A 16,303-nucleotide genomic window follows, 5' to 3' on the forward strand; every position below is an offset into this window, starting at 1 on the left:
TAGATTGTAAGCTCTACTGAGCAGGGATTGTCTGTGTCAGGTGTTCAGCGCTGCATGCGTCTGGTAGCGCTATACAAATGCTAATAATAATAATTTCCACAGTTTTTGTGGTATATGGATACCTTTTTAATATGCTTTGAGTTTTATGTTTTACTTTTAATCTATTTCCAGATGTGTAAGGATGAAGTGCTGCTTTGATTTTCCTTCTGGGTTTGTGCCAATGATTTCCTTACATAAGCTGTATTGGCTAATCAGACTTATATTATATTTACGTATATATTGTGTACATTTTAATATGAAATTTATGGCCTTATTTATTCTGCATGTCACTCATTTCATATATATCTGTGAGTTTCCCTGTTACTTATTGATACAGTATTTACTGAATTCTCTTTTATATTCATTATATTTGATTATAGGTTATTATGTATCTTTCATATATGTTAGGTGAGACCTTTGTTGGTTTTAAATTGTAATTTTACTGTCCTACCTAACAGTATGCCCTTGACGCAAAAGATGGACACGTCGGGTTTCTATTATCTAAACTTCCTGTATTTGGCAACAATAAGACTGCTTTGAAGCTTCAGACGATCTGTGTCTTCCTGATCTGCTGGCTGGTCTCTGTCCTATAGCACTGCCCAGTTGTCAAGGTCTCTGATGTAGAGCACTTTGACTAGACGAGCAAGCATACCCCGTCTCAAGCTTATTGTTCAGTATTGGTCTTGCTGCTATAACACTGATGAAAGTAGCAAAACTACAGTCTATATCCAGGTTTTTACTCTTCTTTCTTTGACTGAGTGAGCACTCTAGCCCTCCTCTCTCATTTCTCTCATCAACCCCTCCTGATTCCCACTATGTCCTTATTACTATGCTTTTGTGTATTTCACTATAAATGAAATGATCAACATCCCACAAAAGTAACAGGTCAAAAACACAAACTGAATTCTGAACATATCAAGCCTGCAAAAGAAGCCACTAAAAATGGTATGCAAAGGAGACCTTCATAAATTGCATTCAAGCCGTTCCACAGCCATTATTTCATGCTGTTAACTTAGGCTAGAATCCCTGGTGCTCTCCATTGCTGGACTCTTGTCAAGCACATATGATTCTTTTATCCTTTATTCAGTTTTGCTAGACCAAAAAAAAGCAGGTGTTCTCCGAGGACAGCAGGACATGTTATTCTCACATATGGGTGGCATCCGATGGAGCCTCGGTGGAGACTCTATCCATCTTTCTATTACTTTAAGAAGCTTTGGCCAGCATTGTATTGTGCTGCATATGCGCGAGTTCCTTCCCACCCAGCGTGAGCACAAGGGACCAGCAGTACAATATCAAAGCTAAAAGAATACAACTCCTAGGAGAGGTGGGAGGGAACTGTGAAAATACATTTCCTATTGTCCTCGGAGAACAACTGCAACAGGTCAGTAACTTTGCTTTCTGCGAGGACAAGCAAGACACTGTTTCTCATAAATGGAAATCCTTAGCTACCAGGCTCACCAAAAACAATAAACCAAGGTAAACAGAGACTTACAATGGCAAGATCAACCAGAATCCAATCAATTTTAACTTCTCTACTGTCTTACTATGAGGGTGCAGCCTAGAACAGAATAAGGAGGAGACTAGGAGGGCGGAGTTGGATTCTAGGCTCCAAACAAATTCTGCAGCGACTGTCTGACAAAACCGTCTGTCATGTCGCGTATTCTGCTCAAGGTAATAATGAGATGTGAACGCATTGCTTTGTAGAAGCAAAACAATATGTGTTGTTATATAACAAAGATATATGGGATTATATCCAGCAATAACAACAACACTTTAAAAGACAAACCCTGACTTCATCTTTCACTGCTACAGTCTGTTGCTTAATGGGCCTCAACCTTGCATACCGTCAGTGATTTTGCTATCCTTTGCGTTCCCTCTTACTTTGCACTTAGCTCGTACACCGCTCTGCTTGCCAGTTGAGCAGAATAGTAGATTTTCAATAAGCTATAAACAAAGATTGCTGCCATGGGTGATAATGTATTAGAATAACAATTGATGGCATGGCCAGACCAAGAAAGGACTCGTGGAATTTCCCTTGCAGCCGGAGAGACACTGTAGCTGGCAAAATTGCCTACTGTTTAGGGAAAGGGAAATGGGACTTGATATACTGCCTTTCTGAGGTTTTTGCAACTACATTCAAAGCGGTTTACATATATTCAGGTACTTATTTTGTACCAGGGGCAATGGAGGGTTAAGTGACTTGCCCAGAGTCATAAGGAGCTGCAGTAGGAATCGAACCCAGTTCCCCAGGATCAAAGTCCACTGCACTAACCACTAGGCTACTCCTCCTCTCATTCCACCAATAAGAGCCAACCTCATCAGTGATGTCACAATGGCTTGATTGCCCTATACAGTTCCCCAGGATCAAAGTCCACTGCACTAACCACTAGGCTACTCCTCCACTCATTCCACCAATAAGAGCCAACCTCATCAGTGATGTCACAATGGCTTGATTGCCCTATACAGTTCCCCAGGATCAAAGTCCACTGCACTAACCACTAGGCTACTCCTCCTCTCATTCCACCAATAAGAGCCAACCTCATCAGTGATGTCACAATGGCTTGATTGCCCGATACTTGGCTCACTTCTGATATTGTGATGTCATAAGGGAAAGGGGGAAAGGGAAATGGGACTTGACATACCGCCTTTCTGAGGTTTTTGCAACTACATTCAAAGCGGTTTACATATATTCAGGTACTTATTTTGTACCAGGGGCAATGGAGGGTTAAGTGACTTGCCCAGATTCATAAGGAGCTGCAGTAGGAATCGAACCCAGTTCCCCAAGATCAAAGTCCACTGCACTAACCACTAGGCTACTCCTCCACTCATTCCACCAATAAGAGCTAACCTCATCAGTGATGTCACAATGGCTTAAAGTCCACTGCACTAACCACTAGGCTACTCCTCACCTGCCCTTACAGATCAGCAATGCGGCTGCGCAGGCTTCTGTTTCTGTGAGTCTGACGTCCTGCTGATCTGCAAGGGCAGACTTCTACATGGAATGTTGCTAGCGGAATAGCAACATTCCATGTACAATCTCAGAGTAGCAACAGAATCTCGAATAGTAGCAACGTTCGATGTTCCACTGCACTAACCACTAGGCTACTCCTCCACTAGCAACATTCTATATAGAATCTCAAAGAGTAACAAGATTCCATGTAGAATCTCCAATAGGGAAAGGGAAATGGGACTTGATATACTGCCTTTCTGTGGGTTTACATAGTATATACAGGTACTTATTTGTACCTGAGACAACGGAGGGTTAAGTGACCTGCCCAGAGTCACAAGGAGCTGCAGTGGGAATTGAACTCAGTTCCCCAGGATCAAAGTCCGCTGCATTAACCACTAGGCTACTCCTGGCTCCTTGTCAAGGTGACTCCATGAATGTGGTGCCAAGTGAGACAACGTTGGGATCCCTGAAGTCACAATAACGGGGATAACAAGGCCAGAATGCATGTCATTAGCACAGCTGCCACCCATGATTTCTGTATAAAAAGGAGCTCTTATCTGAGGCAAAGGCTGCTGTGTTGACACTGCATCAGAAGGTGCAGCACCTGCTTTCTGTCTGACCGACCATCTAAAGAAAACTGCCACCTGCGTCAGATTGTACAGTTGCCATGTACAGTCTCTTCTATAGTGCTATGGGTTTAGATTAGTTGATGGAATTAGAATTATGTCTAGGGTAATGTGCATTTACTCTGAGCTGTTTCTATAAGACTTTCATAGTCTTTATTGCCTTCTTTGCACATCTTTGCTACTATTGTATATAATTAAGAACTATGTTTTTTTTTTTAATAATACACGCTTTCCGAAAATACTAGGACTAGGGGGCAAGTGATGAAACTACAGTGTAAAGAACAAGTCCATAAACCAGGAATAACATGTATAGAATGTTTGTACGTTTGGGAAGCTCGCCAGGTGCCCTTGATCTGGATTGGCCGCTGTCGTGGACAGGATGCTGGGCTCGATGGACCTTTGGTCTTTTCCCAGTGTGGCATTACACTTATGTACTTCTAATGTGGGCGAGGCTGGAACACCATGTTCAGGGCAGGTGCTAACAGTGAACTCTAGCAACGAAATGTCGCTTCCGGGTAGATGAATGTGGGTGGTGCTGAAACTTCACATTTGCCACAACAGAATGGCGAGGAAACTCCTACTTCTTGAGTCCAGGAGCCTTATGAACTCTGTATGTAGAATTTACCTTGTTGTTAACAGGTGCTATATAGTAACATAGTAGATGACGGCAGAAAAAGACCTGCACGGTCCATCTAGTCTGCCCAAGAAGATAAATTCATATGTGCTACTTTTTTATTTGTACTGTCCTCTTCAGTGCACAGACCATATAAGTCTGCCCAGCACTAGCCCCGCCTCCCAACCACCAACCCCGCCTCCCAACCACCAGCTCTGGCACAGACCCTATAAGTCTGTCCAGCACTATCCCCGCCTCCCAACTACCAGTCCCGCCTCCCACCACCAGCTCTGGCACAGACCGTATAAGTCTGCCCAGCACTAGTCCCGCCTCCCAACCACCAGCCCCGGTACAGACCGTATAAGTCTGCCCAGCACTAGCCCCGCCTCCTAACCACCAGCTCTGCCACCCATTCTAGGCTAAGCTCCTGAGGATCCATTCCTTCTGCACAGGATTCCTTTATGTTTATCCCACGCATGTTTGAATTCCGTTACCGTTTTCATCTCCACCACCTCCCGCGGGAGGGGTGCGGGGGGGATTTCCACATATTCATCTGCATATTTTCAGGATTCTATGGACAGGCATTGTCATAGCCTCCTGGGTTGGAGGGGTTTCAGGATTTGGAGGACGTCCAATGTTTCTGAACCAAGTTCCTTTACCCTCTGTAACTTAAATCAGCCTCAACCTTTCCCTCACAAAATCAGCGAATGAGAGCTTGTGTGATGGGAAAAGTCTTCTCTCATGAGGGGGGGTCACAGGTCTGATGATAATCCAGATGTTCCCCCTCTTTAGAGAAAACATCTGGATCAGAATCACAGTCCTCAGTCAGATCCTTAAAAATAATCCAGAGGAGTAAGTCTGGGTCTCTGCAGCTGACAGACATTTTCTAATTATTTAAAACAAAAAAATGTGAGCAAGTGCAAAGCGATGAATGTGTGAAACAGGAATACAAACTAAAGCTAAATGATGGAAGGGTCCACATTATAAAAAGGGATTTAGGTGTCATTGTTGATGATACGTCAAAACCCTCTGCTCAGTGAGCAGTGGCAGATAAGAAAGCAAATAGAACGTTAGGTATTATTAAGAAAGGAATGGAAAACAAAAATGAGGATGTTATAATGCCTTTGTATCACATCAGGGTGCAACCACACCTTGAATGCAATTCTGGTTAAAAATTCTAGTTACTGCATCTCAAAAAAGGTACAGAGAACAGCAACGAAAATGATGAGACTCCGCTCCTATGAGGAAAGGCTAAAGCAGCTAAGGCTCTTTAGCTTGGAGAAAAAAAAGACAGCTGAAGAGAGATATGATAGAGGTCTATAAAATACTGAGTGGAATGGAATGGGTGGACGTGGATCGATTGTTTACTCATTCCTGAAATACTAGGACGGGGGGGGTCACTTCATGAAGCTATTAAGTAGTAAATTTAAAATAAATTAGAGAAAATATTTCTTCACTGAATTTACTCTGAGCTGTTTCTATGATATGACTTTCATAGTCTTTATTGCCTTCTTTGCACATTATTTTTGCTACTTTTGTATATAATTAAGAACTATGGTTGTTTTTTGTTTTTAATACACGCTTTCCAAAAATACTAGGACTAGGGGGCAAGCAATGAAACTACAGTGTAGTAAATTTAAAACAAATCAAGAAAATCTTTCTTCACCCAACGCATAAATAAACTCTGGAATTCGTTGCCAGAGGATGTGGTAAAAGCAGCTAGTTTAGCAAGGTTTTAAAAAAAAAGGTTTGGTAACTTCCTAAAAGAAAAGTCCATAAGCCATTATTAAAATGGACTTGGGAAAATCCACTGCTTATTTCTGGGATAACAGATTAAAATATATTGTACTGTTTTGGGGTTTTGCCAGGTACTTGTGACTTAGATTGGCCACTGTTGGAAACAGGACACTGGGCTTGATGGAGCTTCAGTCTGTCCCAGTATGGCAACACGTGATGTTATGCTACAATAAGTGAACATAGAATTACTTTCATTAAAACTCATAACACTTGAGATCCTGGAACTGTGTGTGTTAAACTTGCCAATATATACTTGGCTCGTAGTAGAGAATTTTTGCAGACACAGCTTGTGAAAACTTACCTGTGTGTGTAATCTCTCTTTCTCTCTCTCTTTCCTGTGTACATACTTGAGGTATGGCAGCGTGTGATCCCTTTTCTATGTACTCACTCTCTTAACTTGGGGGACAAATACCATTCAGAAAGCAGACTATGTATCCTCTGTCTTCTGGAAGAACAAGCAAGCCATTGCCAAAGTGTTTCTGTAAATTCTTACTGGAAATGCGTTTATCGGGATCCTCCCCATCCTCATCCCCGCTGTCCTCCTGCACCGCGTCTTCAGGGATAGCCTGCATCTGCACGCCGGGTGCATGTGGTAACATCCGTAAATTCTCAAACAACCGCTGCCTGCAAAGGTAGAAATACACCCTTTATACCCAGAAATCAACCACCAGCCGCTAGCCCCCTGCAGAGCCTGACATTTCTAAGCAGGTCACTATGCAATCACAATAAACCTAGGGAGGAAGCAACTCTTTTATTCGTGCAGCTTTAACATACAACTCTGTGGGCATAAAATACACACAGACACACAGCGAGTTTAAATCCACACTAATGAGCTTCTCAGTGCAGAAAAGACCATCACTGTGGCTTTAACGCAAGCTCTGAGAGGACCGAAAGATGAGCTCCATCTTCTGCAGTCAGCCCAAGTGGGCATTTCATGTCTGTTTCTTCTCTTCATTGTGAGGAAACAGAACCACAACTTTTTTCTGGGATCTAGAAGAGTACAGAGTTAAAAAAAAAAAGAAAAAAGAAGGGCGGGACTGAGGGGGGAGGTGTCCTGGAACAAAGGGTGACCACGAGAGCTGCATGCACTGGAATGCTGTTCTGCACCTAAGTATCGAGATTGAAGAAATATGCACAGAATATCATTCCATCACAAGACTTAGCTGCCACCAGCGCAGACCCATGAACGTACACACGAACGCGTCTGGTTTGCTGTCCCCTAGCTGCACACTGGGAAGCAAATCTTTGTTGGGAAGCTGTAACTGGGTATATACACGTATATGCACTGTGATCAGGCGGGGAGCGAGGGTCGCCAAGCGGGAGCAGTGGGGAGGAGGAAGTCGCTTGGGTACTACTATTATTTAGCATTTCTATAGCGCTACAAGGCGTACGCAGCGCTGCACAAACCTAGACTGCCACGGGAGGACAGAGCCGAAAGGGCCAGAATCAAGAGTTCAGCGCCAGTGCGGGAAAGCAGCCTGTCTTCTTCCCCATTGAGGTCAATGAAGCTGAAATACTACAAGTCCCATCAGTCCTTGAGAGAGAGACCTGGTAGGATCAGGAAGTGTTACCCCTACTACAGCGGCCAATCCAGGTGCCCTTGGCCTGGACTGGCCGCTGTCGTGGACAGGATGCTGGGCTCGATGGACCCTTGGTCTTTTCCCAGTGTGGCATTACTTATGTACAAGTCCCAGAATCCCAGGGGAAAGGAGGAGGATCTGGGAGGGCTCGATGAACGGAATAGGAAAGAGCTGGGAGAAGGGGATAATGATGATGAGAGGCAGCTGGTAAGGAAGGCTGTAGAGGAGCCCATGGACAGGAAGTCTGGAGAAGGTGGAGGAGGACTGGACAGAGAGGAGACTTCAGAAGGAGAGCCCATGGACATTTGAGCCTTAGCTCAAGCTAAAGGTGGGCAGGTGAAAGGGCTCATGGCAACACAGATTCAGCTTGGAGAAGAGACGGCTGAGGGGAGACATGATAGAGGTATATAAAATAATGAGTGGAGTGGAACAGGTGGATGTGAAGCGTCTGTTCACGCTTTCCAAAAATACTAGGACTAGGGGGCATGCGATTAAACTACAGTGTAGTAAATTTAAAACAAATCGGAGAAAATATTTCTTCACCCAACGTGTAATTAAACTCTGGAATTCATTGCCGGAAAATGTGGTGAAGGCGGTTAGCTTAGCAGAGTTTAAAAGGGGGTTGGACGGTTTCCTAAAGGACAAGTCCATAAACCGCTACTAAAAGGACTTGGAAAAATCCAAAATCCCAGGAATAACATGTATAGAATGTTTGTACGTTTGGGAAGCTCGCCAGGTGCCCTTGGCCTGGATTGGCCGCTGTCGTGGACAGGATTCTGGGCTCGATGGACCCTTGGTCTTTTCCCAGTATGGCATTACTTATGTACAATGAAAGAGGGAAAGAAGTGGCTGCAGAAGCACTCCAACAGGGAGTGAGGGTTTTCAACTGGGGTCAAGAGGGTGGCTGTCAGATGTTAGAGACTGACAGAGAATGGGTGGGACCCCTTTCATCTCCCACGAGGTAATGAGAAGGGAGTGAAGGAAAAGTTGAAGCAAAAACCTGCTGATTGTGTGTATCCAAGACTGTGTTGGAGAAAATAAATAAAGGGGAAAGAGAAAGACTGTTGGCTGGATTTTTTAAATCAGGGGACTGTGATTATACGAAGAGGGCCACAGGACTGGAGGAGCGAGGGGGCAGGAGGAGGAGAAAGGAATACAAGGAGGTCTCCCTCCCTATGCAGGGAAGGGGACAGCCAGCAGGCTAAAGAGGATTTCCTGCAGCCTGAAAGAGACTATTGCCTGACGTGGGGGCGCAGAAACTGGACAAGGGGATCCGGGGGAGGGTTGTCTCTGTGCTTTTCTCCTGGCAAGAAGACTGCTCAGCTGGTGTTACAAGAAACCATTACACTGGGAGGCTCGAGGGATTGTGGTGTCCTGTGGAGGCCCTGTGGGGTCACAGCACACAGGTGTGAGTACTTATGCCAGTGACATAAATGTGCAGAATAGTACTTAGCCATTTGTTTTATTTAGCATTAAAGCTGATATTCTAATAGGCATGTCAAGATTAGGGGATAATTCTGTACACTAGGTGCTAAGCTTTGATGCTCAACTAACTCAAGGTTTCTCCATCAGCCTCTCAGAGTGGATTTTCCAGGAACCTCTGCTCAAAGGACAGTTGGTGAATTCGTTAAGGGGCCCTTTTATGAAGCAGAGGCAAACCCAAAGTGGGCTCACCGCTCGCTATAAGGAAAGTATCGCTGGGTAGCTGTGGTAGCTCCCTCCCCCAGCGAACGTCATTTCCGGTGCTGCAAAAATATTTCAATTTGCCAAGTGCTGCCCCATTACTGCCGGGTTAACGCGGGAGCCCTTACCGCCACCTCAATGGATGGCAGTAAGGCCTCCCCCTCGAAATGGCTGTAAGGCAAGTGTTTCACTTGCAAGTCAAGGAACGAGATTAAGAGCTCTGGCAAACATCAAAACTAACAGTGCAGTACAATGAAGTGGAAATCCTGAAAAGGCAGAAAAACAGAGCCTCACCTCTCACGATTTGTGGCAGACTTCTGGAGGCAGTCGCTCCACCTGGTCCTTGATAGCCTGTTTTTATCCAGGGGAGGACCAAGTCCCTTTCTTGCCCCCTCATCTCCCCCCCAAAATATCTTGTATGTTTATATTTATTCCAGTCTTGATATACCACATTTGCAGAAGTTTAGAAACAAAAATTAAAACTGTGACAAGGAACACCAATTTAAAATATAGGAAAAATTCAATGACACACAGCAGTGAAAACACTGCAAATCGAGTAAAAACAGGCATCGGATCAGATCTGCTGACTCATAACTCAGGTTCCAAAAGAAATAGTAACAAAAATTTGGTTTTAATAGTGCCTTAATTTTTTTTGTGAGACTGTCCAGCATGAATAGATCCAGGAAGTTCATTTCACAGCTGGGATTTGCCTAGCTCTAACCATGTAAGCCATATTCAACTTTGATGGTATGTATGGGATATAAAAGTAGAAAGCTGAATGTTGTGTTGATTCATAAGGAAAAGCCAGCCGATTAGAATCTGAAGACCTAAGGGTCCGAAAGGTTGTGTACGGAATTATTAAAGATAAATAATACGCCTTATGCGCCAAACACAACATTTTGAATGAGAGATGGAAATAAATAGGGAGCCAAGGTAGGCTTCGGAATAACAGTGAAAGATGGTCGCATTTGTGTCTTGCCATGTTTGAAGACCTTCAAGAAGGCGATGACATATACAACAGCCATGAAGGTGGTATAAGTCCTAGCGTCTACATGTATGCACTGTCACAGCTTGGGAGGGTGGAGGGAAGGAGGGCATCAAAGTCAAGGACATTAGTATGAGAGAGGAAATCTGGACTTAACTGTTAATTTCCTTTTCTTGGGTCCTGCCAGACCAGTCCAGATGACTAGGTCATGTCCCCCTGCCAGCAGATGGAACCAGAGAAGGAAAGCTCAGAGCTGACTTCACAGTTAAGACAATCAAAGGCAATTCTTATGTTTTGGGCTCCCAATTACATAGTAACATAGTAGATGACAGCAGAAAAAGACCTGCATGGTCCATCCAGTCTGCCCAAGACAAACTCATATGTGTATACCTTACCTTGATTTGTACCTGTCTTTTTCAGGGCACAGACTGTATAAGTCTGTGCAGCAGTATTTCCCGCCTCCCAACCACCAGTCCCTCCTCCCACCACCGGCTCTAGCACAGACCGTATAAGTCTGCCCTCCCCTATCCTAGCCTCCCAAACACCAACCCCTCTTCCCCCCACCTGCTCCGCCACCCAATTTCAGCTAAGCTTCTGAGGATCCATTCCTTCTGCACAGGATTCCTCTATGCATATCCCACGCATGTTTGAACACCTCCAAAGGCAAATCTGATGCACTCAATCAGTATTTCATGGTCACTAACAAGATAATTCCATACACCAAGGGTATGTATATTCCAGTTGGAAAGGGGATTAGATATAAATACGTTTACAGCTACTTTCTTTTTTATTGCCGTGAAGATGTGAAACGAGTTCCCAACGGATGTCAGATTATGTATAAACTATTTACAGTTTCAGAAACGACTTAAATCTTGGTTGTTTCATAAGTATTTATTGCCAAGAGTTCTTCTGTATATTAAAATAATGTCAACATTATGTACAGTGTATTCCATATGTTTTGTATATTCCCTAGATACGACTAGATTTCTTAAATCTGTTATCCACACTGAATTGTAAAAGAACATAAGCGATCCCATACTGGGAGAGACTGAAGGTCCATCGAGCCCAGTACCCTGTTTCTAGCAGTGGCAAACCCAGGTCCAAGTACCTGGCAAGATCCCCAAGTAAAGCGGATTTCATGTTTCTCATCCTAGAAATAAGCAGTGGATTTTTTCAAGTCCATCTTAATAATGGCTTATGGGGTTTTCTTTTTTTGTTACATTTGTACCCCATGCTTTCCCACTCATGGCAGGCTCAATGCGGCTTACATGGGGCAATGGAGGGTTAAGTGACTTGCCCAGAGTCACAGGGAGCTGCCTGTGCCTGAAGTGGGAATTGAACTCAGTTCCTCAGTTCCCCAGGACCAAAGTCCACCACCTTAACAACTAGGCCACTTTTAGGAAACTGTCCAAAACATTTTTAAACCTTGCTAACTGCTTTTACTATATCCTCTGGCAACAAATTCCAGAGTTTAATTACATGTTGAGTGAAGAAATATTTTCTCTGATTTGTTTAAATTTACTACTTCGTAGCTTTATTGTGTGCCCCCTAGTCCTTGTATCTTTGGAAAGAGTAAACAAGCGATTGACATCTACCCATTCCACTTCACTCATTATTTTATCAACCTCTATCATATCTCCCCTTAGCCATCTCTTCTCCAAGCTGAAGAACCCTAACCTTTTTAGCCTTTCCTTCTCTCTTTGTCACCCTTCTCTGTATCTTTTCTAATTCCACTATATCTTTGAGATGTGGTGACCAGAACTGCAAACAATATTCGAGGTGAAGTGGCACCATGGAGTGATACAAAGGCATTATAATACTCTCATTTTTGTTCTCCATTCCCTTCCCAATAATTTCTATCATTCTATTCACTTTTAGCCGCTGCTGCACTCTGAGCAGAGGGTTTCAACACATCGACAACACCTACATCCTTTCCCTGGGCAGTGACTCAATGTGGAACCTTGCATTATGTAGCTATAGTGCGGGTTTCTCTTTCCTACATGCATGTCTTTGCATAAGGAGCAGTGCTCTTGACGCAGACGCTTCTCAGGTACTGGTGCTGCCCAGCACAATGCTTCAAGTGGGACCAACAGTCTCGCCTTTGCTCGATGTCAGATTTAGGGATCCCTCAGTGCTGTCGAATTCTGACATGTCCTCGGTGTCGGATCTGATGCAAGCTGATCCGACAAGGCCCTACTGGTGATGTTGAGGCAGGGAAAGGGAAATGGGACTTGACATACCGCCTTTCTGAGGTTTTTGCAACTACGTTCAAAGCGGTTTACATATATTCAGGTACTTATTTTGTACCAGGGGCAATGGAGGGTTAAGTGACTTGCCCAGAGTCATAAGGAGCTGCAGTAGGAATCGAACCCAGTTCCCCAAGATCAAAGTCCACTGCACTAACCACTAGGCTACTCCTCCACTCATTCCACCAATAAGAGCCAACCTCATCAGTGATGTCACAATGGCTTGATTGTCTGATACTTGGCTCACTTCCGATATTGTGATGTCATAAGGGAAAGGGAAATGGGACTTGACATACCGCCTTTCTGAGGTTTTTGCAACTACGTTCAAAGCGGTTTACATATATTCAGGTACTTATTTTGTACCGGGGCAATGGAGGGTTAAGTGAGTTGCCCAGAGTCACAAGGAGCTGCAATGAGAATTGAACCCAGTTCCCCAGGATCAAAGTCCACTGCACTAACCACTAGGCTACTCCTCCACTCCGTGGAGGGGAAAACCTCCTCCATGCTGGTGCAGCTCGATGTCCAATGCATGCTCACATTGGGCAGGAAGGAACCCGCACATGCATGGTGTGGTGCTCCCAAAGGAAGAAACGTCTTCAAAACTGGGCAGTGTCCTGGCCGGGCTGTGTCGGACGACACCCCCAATATATGAAAAAATAATTTTCTGCTAGTCCTCAGAGAAAATATAATACTGCATCAAATTTTAATTAGGTGTTGTAAAGCAGCATAGAGATACTGAACTATTTGATGCTAATTATTTAAAACAAATGCTACGCTAAATAACTCAGTATAGGATTACTTTTATGAAAAGCAAATCCGTAACACTTTTCAAATCCAATATTATTTGCATGAGGTGCACTTGACATACCGTGTTTCCCCGAAAATAAGACACTGTCTTATATTAATTTTTGCCCCCAAAAATGCGCTAGGTCTTATTTTCAGGGGCTGTCTTATTTTTCGGGGAAACATCGGGGTTGGCCTACCCGCCCTCCGTCGCTCCCGGAACTAACCTTAAACACCTCCTTTCACCTTCGCAGCAAGCAGCAGCAGGGCAGGCCACTCCTTCCTGCCGTGTCCCGCCCTCACCTGACGTAACGTCCGCGAGGGCGGGGCACGGAAGGAAGGAGTGGTCTGCCCTGCTGCTGCATGCTGTGAAGGTGAAAGGAGGCGTTTAAGGTTAGTTCCGGGAGCGACAGAGGGTGGGTGGAGGGGGGGACCCGGCGACCTTGGGTGGAGGGGCGGCCCGTGGGCGACCTTGCTTTCAAACAAAAATTTGCTAGGTCTTACTTTCGGGGGATGTCTTACTTTCGGGGAAACAGGGTAGCATATAAATCTAACTCAATTTATAAAGTGTTGTACAAAAGAAAATATTTGGCCACACGTTCTGTCAAAAATTAAGGGAACACTGCATGCAAGGACTTCATATCCTGCTTGTTCTTGGAGAAGTTAAACTCTGGTGTGTCTGCTGAGATCCTACATTACAGAAGAGACGACTTTGACAAAGTGAAACAAAATGGCTTTGCATAAGCTGGTGGGGAGGGGGGAGGGGGAACACAGACTCAGAATTTAGGTGAAGGAAGATTTCTTCTTTTTGGGGTCCTTTCATATATCTTTGGCTTGCAAAACATCAACCTGCAGCAATGATACTAGAACAGCACTCACTTGATTTTTTCCATATACTCGGGGGTGTTCTGGTTTGTCATGTTGGAAGGACTGATATGAAGTTTGAAGTCTGGTCCAAAATACTCAAAGTAGTCATTATAGGGCAGTTCTACAAAAGAAGGGTTAGATAAATCATTCATGCTGGAATGAACCACGTAAAAACGCTTTTTCAGATATCAGGTAAGCATATGCTCACTTCCCTCCGTTTACAGAACTGCCTCCCCCCCCCCAAAGCACAGTAAAACTACAGCACAATGAAATAGTCGAGTCTACATACAACAACTATCACTGAACACTGCACTCCTTGCTGAAATGATGAAGAAATGAGGACAGTTACAAATAGGGCTTTCACATTTTCTAAAAATCAAATCGGAGATGCAGTGAATGATGACAGCAAACGCATTCCATACATCGTTTGCACTTTCACTTTACTTGCAAAGAAAAGCTTCGTCAGCTGATCTGCAGAGCTGAAGTTTAGGAGTACTCCGAGCAGATGGGAAACTACAGTTTACATCTCAAGATATTCCTTGTGCAAGTGACTTCCCTGTCTCTTGTGCCTTAGGAACACACACACAGGCCCTGTTTGCTGACCCATGGTAACCCTATCCTGCACTATTTTTTAACAGGCTGACTCCTAGAGGTACCACCAGGCAGGGCCGTGCCTAGGGTCTCTGTTGCCCCCCTGCAGACTATCAGTTGGCACCCCCCCCCCCCCCCCGTGTAGCATAAAATGCCATAAATAAGTAAATAAATATAAACTTTAAACCTTGAGCACCTGATTATCAAAGTAGACATATTCCAAACACTATAATGAAAATAAAATGATTTTTTTTCTACCTTTGTTGTCTGGTGACTTTGTTTTTCTGATCATGCTGGCCTAGTACCTGATTCTGCTGCTATCTGTCCTCTTAACTTACCTTATTCACATGTTCTATTATAAACATTTATTAACTCAGCTACAATATTACTTTATCCTAAAGCAAAAAAAAAATAAAAATATATATTTTATTTACAGTTTGTTGTCTCTGGCTTCTGCTTTCCTCATCTTCTTTTCACTGTCTTCCTTCCATCCAGCATCTGTCTTCGTTCTCTCTCTGCCATCTCTGCTGTCCCCTCCATCCAATGTCTGCCCTCTTTCCCTGCACCTTCCATCCACCATCTGCCCGTCTGCCCTCTCTCTCTCTCTCCCTTCCATTCACTGTCTGTCCTTTCTATCCCTTCCATCCACTGTCTGCCCTTTCTCTCTGCCCCTTCAATCCACCATTTGCTATCCCTCTCCCCCCCATCCATCCATCCAAGATCTGTCCCCTCTCTCTCTCTGCACCTTTTTTCAGCCCCCAGTTCCAACCCCCTTATTCCACCTGCCCCTAGTTCTAGCCCCAGCCCACATCTCCAACCTGCCCCCCCTTTTCAGCCCCCAGTTTCAGCTCCACTCCCATCTGAGAAGCCCCCTCCCCACCCCCCTTCTCCCATCTGAGCCCCCGACCCGACCACCAGCTTCGTCCAGAGAGGACAGCCCTCGTCTCCTGCCACCTGCCTTTAAAGAAAAAGGTGTGAAGTGGCGTGGCAGGCAGCGCCTCACATCTGCCCTGCTTGGAAACGAAGTAAATCTCCATTCTCCTTCTCCTCGTCGGGCCTTCACTCACTGGGTCCCGCCCTCACGGAAATAGGAAGTTACCTCAGAGGAGGGCGGGACCCAGTGAGTGAAGGCCTGACGACGACGACGACGAGAAGAAGAATGGAGATTTACTTCTTTTACAAGCAGGGCAGACGCGAGGCGCTGCCTGCCATGCAGCTTCACACCTTTTTCTTTAAAGGCAGGTGGCAGGAGACGAGGGCTGACTGCAGTGCCAGCGGAGCACCCCCCCACCCACTGACACCCGGGGTGGACTGCAGCCACTGAATTTACCTCGGTCGCAGCGTTCGCATCATTTCAAAACCCTGCCCGTCTCTAGCTTTCCCTCTCTTCGTGAGTTTGTTCGGCCTCAGAGTCCTGCCTTCTGACGTCATTTCCTTGAGGGCGGGACTCTTGAGAGAGCGAACTCACAAAGGAAAGCTAGAGACGGGCAGGGTTTTGAAATGATGTGAACGCTGCGACCGAGATAAATTAAACATTTAAACC

The 16,303-nt window shown here is 44.8% G+C and overlaps 1 protein-coding gene across 1 annotated transcript in view; it reads right to left on the reverse strand.

The window, feature by feature from the left end:
* The window catches only part of HDAC2 (histone deacetylase 2), a 157,452-nt gene that overhangs the window by 34,814 nt on the left and 106,335 nt on the right, over positions 1–16,303 (reverse strand). Inside the window, exons 10-11 of the mRNA XM_030199223.1 lie at positions 14,182–14,290; positions 6,519–6,649 (exon numbers count right to left, since the gene is read on the reverse strand). Coding sequence (XP_030055083.1) covers positions 6,519–6,649; positions 14,182–14,290 — 240 coding nt within the window. The remainder of the gene's footprint in view (positions 1–6,518; positions 6,650–14,181; positions 14,291–16,303) is intronic.

This window comes from Microcaecilia unicolor, chromosome 3, assembly GCF_901765095.1.
Source record: "Microcaecilia unicolor chromosome 3, aMicUni1.1, whole genome shotgun sequence".
NCBI lineage: Eukaryota > Metazoa > Chordata > Amphibia > Gymnophiona > Siphonopidae > Microcaecilia > Microcaecilia unicolor.